This window comes from Aspergillus caelatus, assembly GCF_009193585.1.
Source record: "Aspergillus caelatus strain CBS 763.97 unplaced genomic scaffold BDV27scaffold_42, whole genome shotgun sequence".
NCBI classification, from domain to species: Eukaryota; Fungi; Ascomycota; class Eurotiomycetes; order Eurotiales; family Aspergillaceae; genus Aspergillus; species Aspergillus caelatus.
Window position 1 is genome coordinate 146326 of NW_022475305.1, and position 15114 is coordinate 161439.

The following is a 15114-nucleotide window of genomic DNA, read 5'->3' on the forward strand; positions in this document are numbered from 1 at the left end:
AGGGCATGTGGAGATTCTAGCACGAGTAAAACCAATCATGATTCCTACTGTCTCTAATGTACTAACATTGCATGTCTCTGGAATGTTTGAGCTTGGGATCCATATTCTACTTTCGGTTACTGACCTCTTGGCTCGGGGTCTGGCCAGCCAATTAGGGGCTAATCTGAGGGATCTAATCTAATCAGATGTGTCGGAATCTGTCCGACATGATTAGGATATTTATTCTATGTGAACTGACCATACCATTGTCCCTAGTGGTGCCATGTCTGTTGGAATATCATTTACCGTCGGTTTGTCACGCGCCCCCCGATCAGGAAAATGCTCTTTCTACTTAGTCATATCTTGTCCAATGCGTCTAAACTGGACGGCCCATATGTGGGAGCTAGGGAGCAGACACGCTTGCGCCCAGATCTCCTGGGAATCGGCGCACTTGTCCGACCGCCACTTGCATCTAGGGGCAAAGGTTTTACGCATCAGTACGGGATGATATCGACAGTCGATCCCCAACGCCTCGATCACTGTCTGCTGCTTTGAAGTTTAACTAAGAATGGTTACTGGTCTGCGGCGCCAGTTTCCTCCCAGCCTGCCCGGAAACATTATAGCGACTGAATCGACAACAAGAAATCTTGACTGGCCCAAGCTCTTTTCATTCAAATGCACATGCCCACAAGCAGTTAAGGCCGTCGAGAATCCGGTGCTCAGATTGCATCTACCCTGACGTTTCAGAACATTAACGCTTCGGGGAAAGCCAGCGGGTGGCCCCTTCGTGGACACCGTATGGCCTTCAACCAATGGCTTGGAGCATATAGGGCTAACACGTAGGGTATCAGGATATCAAGCTATTACGTACAGTAAGAAGACTGTGGGAGTATTGCCTTCCGGTACAAGATCAAAGCTATCGCTAGCTTTCCCGACGTTCTCATCAATGAGTCTTCGGCCCGAGGCAGTCCTGGTGACATAGTGAGTACTCCACATATAGATACTCCGAAGGTTCCCTGTTCATCCTGCTAACATGGCTTTATTTTGTGTCCGTTTATTTGGGCCAATTGAGATCCGGTTTTACGACATTTCCAGAAATTGCTACGATCCAGCGGAAACCACTTGAGGCTGTAGAAGGCGTCATGAGATACCACCCCTTAACAGAAAAGGAGATTATCGGACTCTTGCTGTCAAATCCCGTCGAATGGCGGAGGCTCCTGTTCACCTCGCTTTTATCAACAGCTAACTATGATGTACATGGAGTCGCGATGGACAAACGCTTCTCAACAGTGGCAGGGGATTACATTGTGAAACCGCCTTGAAAAATAGGACCGCCACTATCACAAGGACGCAGTACGTCGGGACATATGAAGAGCCCCGTTTGAAAGCCTTCGGCATGCACCAAACGGTTACGCACTAATCGGCAAATAATATTACTGTCAATTGCCGAGTCCCAGCCGTGTTTATGAAAGCGCAGAGATGCGTCTTGATCGCGGAGAAGGGCTTGTAGGGGAAATTGTCGAGTGCGGGGGAATTGCGGATTCTTTTCCACTAAATCTCCCACGGTACATTTAAATGCCGATCTCAACTACATTGGACCTACTCAATCTAAAGTTTCGCCGAGGCTTCCAGATGTCCTGTATTTTACAGTCTTACCCCGGTATTTGGTCGCTACTTTTCTTCATTCACTTTTGCCGTTTGTGGGGGTTTCCAGTCAGGGGTATTATCTGATACCTCAGTTCAAGATGGCAATGCACCTGGGGTACAAGATGGAGGAAATTTATAAAGTCGGGCATATAGCTCCAGAAACGTCAATTGCGCAGTAGCATTATTTCTTTCATACTCGCGATGCGGTTATTATCGACTTTTTTTGCTGCAACCGCAGCTGGAGCTGCAGCTGCAGCTATAGAACACAATGGTTCTTCTTTCCAGGCCAAATGCGAATCTTTCAAAGCAAAGATCAAAGTACCTAGTGCAAATGTCCATTCGGTAACCTATGTCCCGGCGGGTGTCAACATCTCCATGGCCGATAACCCGTCCGTCTGCGGTGGAGATGAGGATCCAATAACCAGCACATTCGCATTTTGTCGCATTGCACTCAATGTAACAACTTCCAGCAAGAGTCAGATTTTCATGGAAGCCTGGCTGCCCAGTAATTATTCCGGTCGATTTCTGAGCACAGGAAATGGCGGTCTTGGTGGCTGTATGTGACCTTTCCTTCCTGGCGTGCTCCGCTCAAACTAAACATTCTCGCACAGGTGTCAAGTATGATGATATGGCCTATGCTGCAGGATATGGATTTGCTACTGTTGGAACAAATAACGGACATTTTGGTAACACTGGTGTCCACTTTTACCAAAACTCAGAGGTGGTTGAGGATTTTGCTTACCGCGCACTCCATACCGGCGTCGTTGTCGGGAAGCAATTAACGCAAAGCTTCTATCCTCAAGGTTATAACAAATCATACTATCTCGGTTGCTCCACTGGAGGACGTCAAGGGTGGAAATCCGTTCAGACCTTCCCAGATGACTTTGACGGTGTCGTGGCTGGTGCACCGGCGTTCAATTTCGTTAATCTGACCAGCTGGGGTGCTCGATTCCTCACCCTCACGGGCGACTCCAGCGCAGAGACCTTCGTAACCGAGACGCAATGGACTGCCGTACACAATGAGATAATCAGACAATGCGATCCTCTCGATGGCGCGATAGACGGCATCATTGAGGATCCAGATCTTTGTCAGCCCATCATTGAGATTCTACTTTGCAATGCAACCCAATCCTCCACATCCGGTACGTGTCTCACCGGAGCGCAGGCCCAGACAGTGAACGCCATCTTCAGTACAACCTACGGCGTGGACGGCTCCTTCGTCTATCCGCGCATGCAGCCCGGATCAGAGTTAGCAGCCTACTACAGCTACTACAGCGGGACGCCTTTCTCCTATGCCACTGACTGGTATCGCTATGTGGTATACAACAACACCAACTGGGACCCTGTAACTTGGACCCTGGAAGACGCCGCTATTGCCAGCGCTCAGGACCCGTATCAAATCTCCACCTGGAATGGCGATATCTCTCCCTTCCAGAAAAAGGGCGGCAAGGTCCTCCATTATCACGGCATGGAAGATGCAATCATTTCCTCCGACAGCTCAAAGGTGTACTATAAGCACGTTGTCGACACAATGAATCTTAGTCCCTCTGAACTCGACAGCTTCTACCGTTTCTTTCCGATCAGCGGCATGGCCCACTGCGCAAATGCAGACGGGCCTTCTGCGATCGGTCAGGGGACTGGCACCTTTTCAGGAAACAACCCAGAGGATAATGTTCTTCTTGCCATGGTTCAGTGGGTTGAAGAAGGTGTCGCTCCTGACTTTGTTCGGGGTGCCAAGCTCAATGGCTCTACAGTGGAATACCGCAGGAAGCACTGCAAGTATCCTAAGCGTAACCGATATGTCGGGCCCGGTCCGTCCACAGATGAGAACGCTTGGGAATGTGTATAGTCTATATTTATCAAATTGAAAGATAGATCCAAGTATGGTAGTCACGGGATAGAGGGCGTGGCATTGGAAGCTAGCGTTACTGGAGAGGCGCTCATATAGTACAATAGAAGAGGCCATTCAGTATGACAATACACAAATGTAATTGAAGATTTGAAATACATAGTTATCACAATACAAAGCGTAAAGCCTAGGCCATTTCACGACTCCACCACTAAAGTCTTTCACTAGCATCCTGATAGATACACAGAAAAGATAGTTGTCTAAAACGGATCATACAAGTGTCAAACAATAGATCAAAACATGTATCCGACTCCAGGACTCAAATTAAACACGTATAATATGACTCAGATCTGGCATGACTTGACTCCCTAGCAATACCTTTGCCGCTGCCAAGTAGAGTCCAGTACTGAGGGTGGCAACACTCCCGAAGGCAGCAAGAAGTCCCATATAGGATAGCACCTCAATACCGGGCCTTTTCAACATGTAGTTTTTCCGCTGCCCTTCTTTTGTTGTTCGGTTGAGGCTTGGGACGTATTTAAAGTCGAAGATTGTTTCCTTTCCTAGGCCCTCTTTATCATCCATGAGATGGTCCCACATCATCCGGCGGCGAGACTGCAGTTGAATTTTCAAGATCAGTATCCTACAAACCACATATATGACTAGAACGGGGTTTCATACTGCAAAAATATATCTCTCGATGAAACCAATCCGCGGCACTGCTTTGGCCTGTAACTGGACCGAGAGACAGTATCCCCACATCAGCATTCGATAATACAAGCTCGTTCGTGGAATATGGAGCTCATCCGAAAGCTGATCGCCGTTGAGTAACCGGGATAACGCGTCCATGAATTCCTTCGAGGCATATGCAGGAGCGGTATTCTCCATTCCTATTACAATATTCTTGGCGAGGATTCTTCCAGTATCGGTTGGAGCAAATTCATTGATGAGCAGAGACTCCGACCAAAGTTTTGCCTTCGCGGCACTTTCAAACGGCTCGGCGGGGGCTCCCATATACCAGGCGACCAGGCGCCATAGAGCGATGTAATCTTCCTGCTCTTGCTCGCTCAGGTTGATGCCCTGGCGCGGAAGCCCTAACCAGATAACGGTGCTGCTATACGTATTGATGGTCGCAAAGGCATCTAGATCGTTGATGGGCAAGCCATATTTTTGGACGTCATAGTACGTTGGGTCTCGCTCCACCAGGCTCATGATCTTGCGACGTACTGCTGAATGAAGGAGTCGGACTCGAACGCATGCGAGGTGGCCGTCTCCTCCAGGCCTCATGCTGTCCACCGAACTGTTCACTTGAAATGCGTGTTGGGCGGTTTCTAATAATCGACGACGGACGACATTGGCGCCGAACCCACCAGTGCGTGATAATGTTTCTCCTACACGAATAGCGCCCCTATATGTTGCTGGGATTAGATCATGAACACGTTAAGTGGTAGTTGGACGGAACTGAAAAGACATTCGTACATTCCACCGAGTAAGCTATTGTATGTGAGCTAAACGCGATAGAGGGTTAGCAGTGTCTTGTGTTCAACCCAGATATAGAACACTCATACCGAGTTCGCTATGGGGAGCATATATCTCCAATACACCTCCTGGCCGCGTTGAATCTGTGCCCAGTCCACCCAGTCGGGCACCGTATTAATCTGGGACCACAGCTCCTCGAGTTTCGGGTGGTTTTCATGATTGCCCTTCAAAAGCGCATAGCGGTCTCGTTTTGAAATATTACCGCCTTCATTGTTGGCAGGGGCCGGTAACTCGTTTAATATATCATTGCATTCATCAGCCAGGCTATCGCAGGAGTGGATCCAAGACTCAAATTCGCTCGCAGGGCGATGCTGATCGGTCCACTCGAAACTGTAGTCCCAGTAATGGTACTCGATTCGGTTTCCTTTCCCGTTCTTGGTCGCGGACATTTTTGCGAATTAGGCTGTGGCATTCAGTTCAAGACATCACCTCGTCCTACAATCAATGAATGATATATACGAGTTGCTGCGTATTGTGACTTATCTAACCTTGCTGTCCGCGGACCGAGGTCCGCATAAGGAGCTACATCTCATGTCGGAAGCATGGGACAATGAAGTCTTTCTAATTAGTGAGCGCTACGGTGTTGTGCTGATCCATAGTGTTGTATGATGAACCTACAGAGCTCGAGGTCCTATGATACTAGCTGGAAAAGTCAGGGATTTCACATGCCTTAAGTTACGTCACATCGAGGCTCTTCTGCTAGCGTGTAGAACAGCAGCGCCCCTCACTTAGGCTGTAAGAATAGACAAGTAATGCACACGATGCAGCATAAACGTTCCTCGATGCGCAGCATAACCACCCTTCCTATGCCGAATCCGGCATGGTAAACCCCCTCGGTCCGAACAACATGGGCGGGGTAAAGCCCTACATCTGTCTACCTATACATTACTACGCATATTTCCTTTCATCCCAGGACTACAAGCAATTACTCCGGACATGTGGATCAGAATTGCTCGTGACTGTAAACCTCACTGCTTGCGATCAGATGACCCCCCCCGGAATAATTTCCCGCGTCGATACAGCACATTAGGTAATGCTAAGAGGCATTATTCGAAACTAATGTACCCCGGGACACATCATCTGGCGAGCCAACGTGGCAGCTAATTGTGAATCCCACAAGCCTTCTCGGTGTGGCCAAGACTCTAGGACCTCAAGTGCTCTCTGCCGAACTGCCGGGTTATCACATTTTGCGATGACGAAGAACAGAGGTGCGATGGTCCCTGTCTCCATCAGCAGCGTGGGACGGCGAGGGGTACTTCGAGGTGCAATCTCCATCAGACTGCCTGTGATAGTTTTTGCTTGATCGACGACATCGTTGAACCGTTCCGTGGATATACTACGGATAGTTTCGCTACACTTTATCAAGCATATGTCTGTAGTCACAGAGAGTGCCGCCTGATGCATACGTAAAATTGCCAGGGCCCTTCGCTCCTTTCCCGTAAGAAGTCTGCGACGAATGCTCGCCTCCTCAAAGCGATCTAGCGCTTCCGCAAAACCAGCAAGTTGCGCCTGTTGTTTCCTCTGCTCCGTACGCAATATGCCATAGTTCGCGGACATGTCAGTCCCTGAGAAGGACTCACAGAGAGTGCCAAACATGCAAAACTGGATGAAGATCCGGTCGCGGACGATCCACGCGTCCTTGATGGTCTGGAAATCCACCATTGACGGTGCCCGCCCGACCCAGTGCGCGAACATTTCTAGATCCAGTCCCTCGTGTAGTTTAGAGACTCCAAAATGTGCACTCTGTAGATCCAGATGCATTATTGCAGCGGCGAAAGATGGTTCGATGTGTCGCTCTAGAGCTGAAGATGGATGGGTGTGGTATAGGGAACTGTAAATTGGCTTTTGCGCCTCAGCACCCAGCAGCTTGACTCCATTTTGAAGATGAAGAATGGCTAGGTCATACCGCCCACGCGTCAACTCGAAGACCACAAACAGTAGACAGCACATCAAGGCCATATTCTTCACGCTCGGGTCGTTGGAGTTCATCCGGGAGATCAGATGACTAACCGCTCGATTGTATTGACCCAAGGCGAAGCGGTGGTAGCGGTTCGTCATATCCTCCGGTAACACGGGTATACCAGTCGTTTCTACTAACTGCTGTAAAGCGCTCACAGCGACTACCGCATGACAGATGGCTGGCTCGGCATGACTCATTTGAAGTGTAAGCCGATCCCACATGTGGTGATCAAACCAGACGTTCATCATCGGGATAGTCGAGCATTGGAAATAAGAGAAACATCGTCTCTCATCGGAAGTTTGATCTGGGAGCACCAAACGCATTCGATGTACGCTGAGAGTTGTGCTGGTGGCAAGCCCTTTCTTTAGAGGAAGACGATCAAGATCGTAGCCGTCACACTGGCGCCCAGTGGACACACAATTCAAGCACCTACCCGGTAATTCGTCGCATTTGACATGCCGTATTCTAGCGAGGGAAATTAGTGAGACCGTCCGAGCTCTTCGGCCTTATCTACGAACCGGCATGTGCGACATCCGGATCTTGACCTAGGAGCTCGGGCTATACGCATCCTTTTAGGTTCACTAGACTCGGTCAAGCCTCCCATTGCTAGTAATATAGCTGAGGATACTAAAGGCGGACGGAGGCACACCGGGAGAGTGTAATGAGAGCAGGACAGGGGGGAAAACCACGTAAGCTAGTTGTCAAAGTGGGAGTTATTGGGGATTTAGTGTAGCGGCTAAGTAAGCAATGTTGCATTAAATAACTCGATAAGGACTAGCTAGCTAACTAGTACTCCAATGCTTGTTAAGCCAGTGCAAGCCTTGGCAAATCGTTTAGTCTAGAGAAAGAGTAGTGATATTGCCGTAATTGAAGATTCGAGGCTTTCTAGAAAGGCAAATAGTGGCCGCCTTTATTTCTTGACTGTAAGAGAAGGATGTTATCTGGGTAACAGCATGCAACTAGGTTATATCCGAGAGAGATATCATCAATCCAAGGGGGATTCGGGGAAGATTCCCGCGCTGTAGGGCCAAAAGTGATCGGAAAAAATCTCATCCGAACCTCCATCTCTCCACATCTTCCCCCAGATTGAACCCACATCATTCCACATTATCCTCTAGGAATGTACGGAGCACTGATACCTATGGCCCATGCCACGTTCTGTACACATGGGTACCTGACATGCAGTTCATTTTCTGTCCTTATTCCCCCTTTTCTTTTCTTCTCTTTTTTTTCCCTTTTTTTTGCCTTTTTAAAGGAATCTTCCCTTTCCTCCCCCATGCGACAAATAACACTAGACGGAATGTCTACCTTAGTGCCTATTCTTTACGACATGCCGCCCGGCCAAGACGCGTTAATATACCTAAGCCGTAGCCACGAAGCTTAGTCGTATTACATAGAAGAATTGTTTCCACAACTTGGTAACGGTGGACCATCCGAATACTCCGTAGATTTATCAGCCCTTACTTATCAGCCCCCACGGGGGTAAATAGCCGGGGAAAACACGTCAGTGGGAAACTCTGGCTAAATTAGCCCAGCGATCTTTACCGGAAATCGGCAAGCCTGCGGAGGTCATAGAAACAGTTGCAGAAGGTGCTCTGACTCGTGCATAAGAAGACAAAAAGCCGTTATGAGCCGGGATCCCAGGACTTTTTCCCCCGAGAGAGCTTCTGATCGGCATCGACTACGACGGTCTCGACTGTCTCCTCGCTCAACTTCAACTTTTTTCCTCTACAGTAGCCGCTCCCACAGAACCCTTTCTAGCTCAATAGGGCACGTTTTGTCACCGAATACCGACGCCTTTTGCTTTGTATCCCCAAAATGGCGGGTGGAATGGCGTCTCAGGGCATCTCTGCCAAGCGCGCAGAGCTTGCTGGAGGCAAAGTTGGATGGCGGGGGCTGGTCAGCAGCAGGAAAACGTTCGGCATTGCGCTGTTCGCCTCGCTGGGTGGGTTGGTTTACGGATGTATGTACAGCCTATCCGACACATTTGATGATGCGAAGATTAACAGTTTTCAGACAACCAGGGAATGTTCGCCCAAATTCTTACTATGCCGTCCTTCATCGATGCGGTATGCGCGCGGTAGCCCTTTGCGTCCCTATAGCACCTACTGATATCATATGATATAGACCCAAGGATATGCAGAACACACGGGTACCGCCCAGGGTATGCTCACCTCCATTCTCGAGCTCGGTGCCTGGTTGGGAACACTCGCCAATGGATATTTGGCCGATGCGCTGGGTCGCCGTGTGACTGTGGTTGTGGCCGTGGTCGTGTTCTGCGTGGGAGTCATTGTCCAGGCGTGCACTACGAACCCTGACTTCGTTTATGCTGGTCGGTTTGTGACCGGTCTGGGAGTCGGTAACCTGAGTATGATTGTCCCGCTTTACAACGCTGAGCTGGTATGTTCAATATAACTCCGATGCGGATGACGTTGTCTCACTCGAGCAGGCTCCTCCCGAAATTCGAGGATCCCTGGTCGCCGTTCAGCAATTGGCCATTACATTCGGTATCATGGTCAGTTTCTGGGTAAGTACCATGTTGCCTTTCGCCTCGAGGCTTCGCTAATTTACTAGATCGGATATGGCACAAACTTCATCGGCGGAACGGGAGAGGGTCAGTCTATTGCCGCCTGGGAGATTCCGGTTTGCATCCAAATCCTGCCCGCGCTCGTTTTGGCGGTTGGCATGATGATGTTCATGCCTCAGTCACCGCGTCATTTAATGAATCAGGGCCGTGAAGAAGAATGTTTACAGACCGTAGCTCGTCTGCGCGACGCCTCTGTTGATGATATGCTCGTGCGTATCGAATTCTTGGAGATGAAGGCGCTCCGCATGTTTGAGGAAGAGACGGCGCGGAAGAAGTATCCGCAGTATCAGGATGGGTCATTGAAGAGCCGTTTCATGATTGGGCTGCATGATTATATGTCCCTCATCACGGATAAGTCCCTGTTTAAGAGGACCACTGTTGCGGTATGTTACTCGACATAGCTTGTGTGGCGACCGCTGACGACTGTAGTGTTTGATTATGGTCTTTCAGCAGTGGAATGGTATCAATGCGTAAGTTAAGCCCTCATGGTTGAGATTGTATAACATGTACTAACCCCCACTAGAATCAACTACTATGCGTAAGTTCTTCGCTGCACCAGGTGGGGCCATTCTAATCGTTCCTAGCCCGCAAATCTTTAAGGACCTTGAGCTCGGTGGTACCACTACTTCATTGCTGGCCACCGGAGTAGCCGGTATCTTCGAGTTTGTCTTCACTATTCCAGCCGTTCTCTGGGTCGACAATATTGGTCGGAAGAAGATCCTCATTGCCGGTGGCATTGGTATGGCTGTTTGTCACTTTATCGTGGCGGGTATTATTGGATCTTACCAACATACCTTTGCCCAGCACAAGGCTCCTGGATGGGTCGCAGTAGTATTTGTGTGGATCTTCATTATCAACTTTGCGTATTCATGGGGTGAGTCGAACCACGTCCGATGTCCCTTAGCCTTGACTAACTGCCGTAGGTCCTGTTGCTTGGATCGTGGTTTCTGAGGTATACCCCCTGAGCATGCGCGCCAAGGGTGTCAGTATTGGCGGAAGCAGCAACTGGGTACGTTCTTCCTCGAAAGTATAATTTGGTGCCATCATTCTGATCCTTGTATTTCTAGCTCAACAATTTTGCCGTCGGTCTCTCGACGTCTCCCTTCCTTAGTGCATCGAACTATGGTACGTTCATCTTCTTTGGATGTATCACCACCATCGGTGTCATCTGGGTGTGGTTCCTGGTGCCCGAAACCAAAGGCCGCACCTTGGAAGAGATGGACGAACTCTTTGGCTCCGGAGGTATGGCTGCTGAAGATGAGGCCCGGAAGCGACGGATTGAACGTGATATCGGGCTCCTGGCTCTCTTGGGTGAGGAACCGGAGCATCCAACCGATGAGAAGCTCGCCGAGAAGCCCACACATGTTGATAATGTATCGGAGTAGTGTTCTGAGGGTGAACTGGTATGATTGCCGAGTTAGTACCGGTGGTTAAGCTACGAAGGATGACGTGTTTTGTACCAAATAGCTGATGGGTGTCGCAGAGGACTGCTTAATATTGGACTATTAATCTATATCTCTCCTCATGAACTTGCTGTTGTTTCGTAGCAGAGGTGAATTGTACTCTGAACATCTAGATCGTCTTTTATGACGGAAGCAATACGACTACCTTGTGTATGATGAATATTAGGAAGTCTAACTACTATCGTCTGAGGTGTATCCAAGCCTTGATACCATGTCCACTGATCAATCAGACCACCACAGCAGCAGCGAGCCAAGGAAATATTTGCCAATGATCCTGATTCCACGCCCCACATTCGGTCTGGGCCGTCATTCATGGGGAATTTCTCCGCATTCTAAAGTATTATCCTAAATCCGATATTCCTTCTTCCGGATAAATTCGTCCATTTAGCCTGAACTCCTATGGCCGACTGCTAACGCCCTAATGCCGTCATACGGCTGCCGGCAAACCCGAAAAAGCCGGGGGCAGACACCAGTAGAATGAGACATCGGTACATTGGAGAGAGTTCTTAAATGCAAAATATCCTTACTCGTACAGCACAGACGACATGGTACAGGCTTCATTCACTTACCTTGAATTTTGTACCCATGCTTGGCTTTTACTAATCATCCTCGTGGCCCGTGCACACTCGCTTCTCCTTTGGATGTAAGTAGATAAAATAGCATAGTTAAGAAATTGGCATACATCTTCAGACTTATGTTCCCTTTATGGGCCTTCGTTTCTAATGGAGAGTACTTAATAGCCATATAATTTCCCACGCCGCGCCATCTATGCGTTATGTTGGCGATTGGCCTCAGTGCGATACAAGCTTTTAATTATAATCACGTCAAGAAACTACATTGCGCCCAAGCATAGGAGCGTACTATTCTCCACGGATTTGAATTTGACGCGCCGTCTAGTCTTTCTTTAGAAATTTTGAATAGGCCTAACCGCTACTTCACATTTACCAAATTCATATTCACCTATATACAAGCCGTTTTGTCGCCATACTCATTGACTGGCAAGACTCCGCGGCTTCTTCGTCTGGCAAACGGGGCAATCGTGGTGTTCTGATTGATCATATCATATAGGAGTCCATAAGCTTGAATCTGAGAATACCCGGTGTGATAGCGCGCCAATGTCCATATCGCTGCTAATTTATATCGGTGCGCGCGGCCCGCGAGCTTTCTCGTATCTATCGCTCCCTCCTTGACGCTTTTTTTCCGTAATTTGATCAGCCTCGTAACAGGCATACTTTTGCTTTCCTCGAAGTCTACATGGTGACCCTAACTCCAGTTTTGCAACTTGATCGGAGTTCTTTCCTGAATCGTGTTCCTCGCAGGAGCCATTCAGACTTGTACCTCCAATCCAGCCTGGTATTTTATCAAGAGCATGGATCTCATCCTCCTTATAAGTGATCAATAAGGGCATCCTATCCGCAACTGCAGCTCCGATTCTCATCATCGCAAATCCGTTCATGGAACTGGTCCATTTTGGGTAAAAGGCTGCGTAGCTCGCAACGCATAGCAGGGAGATGAGGTACACAGAATGGAGTATGGAGATCGCTATGATACTTGCTTGTGAGATCTTAGGGACCAAGGTATCCGCGCCTAGATCGAACATAACACCGTAGTCATCAATTGAGCCAACAGGGATGGATCCAGCTACTTCTGCCCAGGCTGTATTCACGAGTGCGAGTCCCGTTTCGAATGCGTCGCTGATCCTCTTAGTATCGGTTTGAAAGGATCCCATCGAGACCAACCAATATGTGAGAGCTTCCCAATTCCGACCGTATGGAGTGTTCATCGCATTATAGTCACCAAAAATATCATGATACGCTCGTGGCGACTGGTCACTACCGATGCATATCTGGCCAGATTTGGAGTCGAGAAAAGCCAGGAGAGGCGCGTTGGAACAGAATTGTACATCTTGTAGTGAAGCATCACTGCTTAAGACGTCGCTATTTAGCGCAGTGGCACAGATGGACATAAATGAGTCTCTTGCACCAAATATCGCGTATGTCATTGCGAGAAGTGGGCCAGGAGCCACTAGCTTCTCAAGGGAATCATCAGTCTGGTAGTATTTAACGTCACTGCAATGAAAGGTTAGACTCTCCCATCAAATATAAAAGTCTTAGCCAGACTGACGCCAGGTTCTTAACTGGAGATGATAAGTATTTGCCTTCAAGAGGGCCGGGCTTGTTTGCATTCCTGTAGTTCGGAAGCTCGAACCAACCGGCCGTGGTATTTGCTGTGATTTTCAGCAAGGTACTATGTCGCGGTGACTTTAGTAGTTTGTCTCTTTCATTGGGATTTGAGAAGTTGAAGTGGAGGTACAGTTCTTCTGAGATATCCTGCCGCAGTTGCCTTCTGTTCCACGGCGATTGCCACCGATTATCATCCCATAAAACTGGCGCACAGACCGCAACAGCCCATCCAATGCCATTGTATTGCTTTTGAAAGCTTCTACCAGCCTTGCAGTTTATGAAAGGCTCTTCTTGAGAGAGAAAGGTGGCATGGGTGCTACTATTAAGGCGTTGAGTCCGCTGACGAACCAAACCAGTATTGAAGTCATTTGGGAGTACAGCAATGAAGGGATCATCCAGTTGGGAATATCGGACGAGTTGCGTAGTAGTTCCACACTCGCCCTCGTGCGTTTCAGTTCTGGGGCTATTGGCCGCCCAAATCTGTTCGTTGTATGAATTGCCGTTGGCTGAGCGGAGAGCAGTAAGAGCAGCGCTAGAAAGCATGCTCAGTGTTATGCCAGTAGAATCAGCGGTCTGCCCTTGAAAAAGGTGAGCTACACTTATGGCTTTTGGACTGTTTGGAACCTTGATCGTCTTTGGAGATAGAAGCAAGCTTTGAAGGGGTGCTATCAGTGCCCCAAGGACATGAAGAGCGATGGCTACCAGAAGAAACGAGGTGAAATATCGGTTCCAGCAACTAACCGGGCCTTTGAAGAGCTGAATGTACAAATCGGTATTGGTCCAGCCTTTATCCGCAAGGGCCAAAAGCATGCGTAGAGTCATCTTGCTAGATTTGCCACAGCGCTGAATAAACACGACGGCTGCGTTCGAGCAGACTGCCGACGTGATGGGGATAGTTAATACGGTCCCAATGGTTTGCATGACCCGCGCCGCTCTGTACCACTTTTCATTTGTCACAAAAGCAGAAGAGTCAATGCTATCATGAGGGGTGTCTTGGGAAAATGCAGGAATAAAATAGTCGTCGAATGAATAAGACGCGGTTGTTAAAGGTCGAACTGATAGGATACAAGTGAGTATCCATGAAGATAGAACCAGGACTGCGTAAAGGCTAGCGATAATTAAAATCCAGAATGAACGACGTAGTTGAACTGACCCAACTGTATCTTGGTTCTCCATGTTATCGACCGGTGCTGCTGGTGGCTCTGGGGGCGCCCGCTCCTGTTCCACGGGGCTTCTGCTTCCATTGTTGATCGAGGTGACCAAGGAATAACCTTGACTGTCCATGGCGGTCTACACCTCCCAGTGAAAGTCTTCCAAGACCCCAAGAGCTCCCGGTGCTTTTATGTGGCTCGGTGAAGGGATTCTAAAAATTCCAAAGTCCAGGGGTAGCCGCTAACGCACCGTTCATCTCGCTCAGCCTTGCCCCTCCCCCTTGCATGATGAATCCATATTCTTACAATGTACCACTGTTTGAAGAAGCCTTGATAGGTCTTACTAAAATTCGTACAAAGGATAGAAAGATGTTAGAACACAATAGTATTCGCAGACCCTCGAAACTCTTTGAGGCATTGGATAACTATATTTGTATTGTTGACAGTAGTTAGTTTCCACTGGTGGGAGACCCCTGACTGCTTCTATATTACCAACTTCGTTCAAATGCAGTACCTGGCAAGTTATTGTGGACATTGTCAGGTTATCAATATCTGCTGCAGTGAACAAATTGAATCTGCTATACTATATCACTGGCTCTGAGGCGGAAATAGTGGAAGATGTTCACCCATTCGTGGGCACGACTCGCGCAAAGCCTCCCTGAAGAGGCAATTAAGAATAATTGACACTTGCTTTTATCAGAATGTAGACATGTAAAAAGATATCTTTCTTAACCTTGGGTACTGGTGCGCAGCGACCCG

General features: G+C 48.6%; 5 protein-coding genes across 5 annotated transcripts; 2 read left to right on the plus strand and 3 right to left on the minus strand.

The window, feature by feature from the left end:
- Positions 1-1827: 1827 nt before the first annotated feature.
- On the plus strand, positions 1828-3475 carry faeB-1 (putative feruloyl esterase; the record flags this gene model as incomplete). The annotated part of the gene is made up of 2 exons (XM_032072135.1): positions 1828-2182; positions 2238-3475. 2 exons carry the CDS (start codon positions 1828-1830, stop codon positions 3473-3475), a joined length of 1593 nt encoding a protein of 530 aa, XP_031930112.1.
- A 324-nt stretch (positions 3476-3799) lies between these two features.
- On the minus strand, positions 3800-5400 carry BDV27DRAFT_170297 (oxygenase MpaB family protein; the record flags this gene model as incomplete). The annotated part of the gene is made up of 4 exons (XM_032075264.1): positions 3800-4087; positions 4154-4880; positions 4952-4980; positions 5041-5400. 4 exons carry the CDS (start codon positions 5398-5400, stop codon positions 3800-3802), a joined length of 1404 nt encoding a protein of 467 aa, XP_031930113.1.
- A 220-nt stretch (positions 5401-5620) lies between these two features.
- BDV27DRAFT_170298 (Zn(II)2Cys6 transcription factor domain-containing protein) lies at positions 5621-7575 on the minus strand (the record flags this gene model as incomplete). Its single annotated transcript, XM_032075265.1, has 2 exons — positions 5621-7476; positions 7536-7575. 2 exons carry the CDS (start codon positions 7573-7575, stop codon positions 6068-6070), a joined length of 1449 nt encoding a protein of 482 aa, XP_031930114.1. The 3' UTR covers positions 5621-6067.
- A 1214-nt stretch (positions 7576-8789) lies between these two features.
- Positions 8790-10943, plus strand: BDV27DRAFT_155416 (putative MFS monosaccharide transporter; the record flags this gene model as incomplete). The annotated part of the gene is made up of 10 exons (XM_032072136.1): positions 8790-8934; positions 8988-9040; positions 9099-9371; positions 9421-9498; positions 9546-9941; positions 9988-10028; positions 10082-10096; positions 10143-10432; positions 10482-10567; positions 10626-10943. The coding sequence occupies 10 exons, from the start codon at positions 8790-8792 to the stop codon at positions 10941-10943; spliced, it is 1695 nt and encodes a 564-aa protein (XP_031930115.1).
- A 1213-nt stretch (positions 10944-12156) lies between these two features.
- BDV27DRAFT_155417 (uncharacterized protein) lies at positions 12157-14488 on the minus strand (the record flags this gene model as incomplete). The annotated part of the gene is made up of 2 exons (XM_032072137.1): positions 12157-13090; positions 13146-14488. The coding sequence occupies 2 exons, from the start codon at positions 14486-14488 to the stop codon at positions 12157-12159; spliced, it is 2277 nt and encodes a 758-aa protein (XP_031930116.1).
- Between the last annotated feature and the right edge of the window lie 626 nt (positions 14489-15114).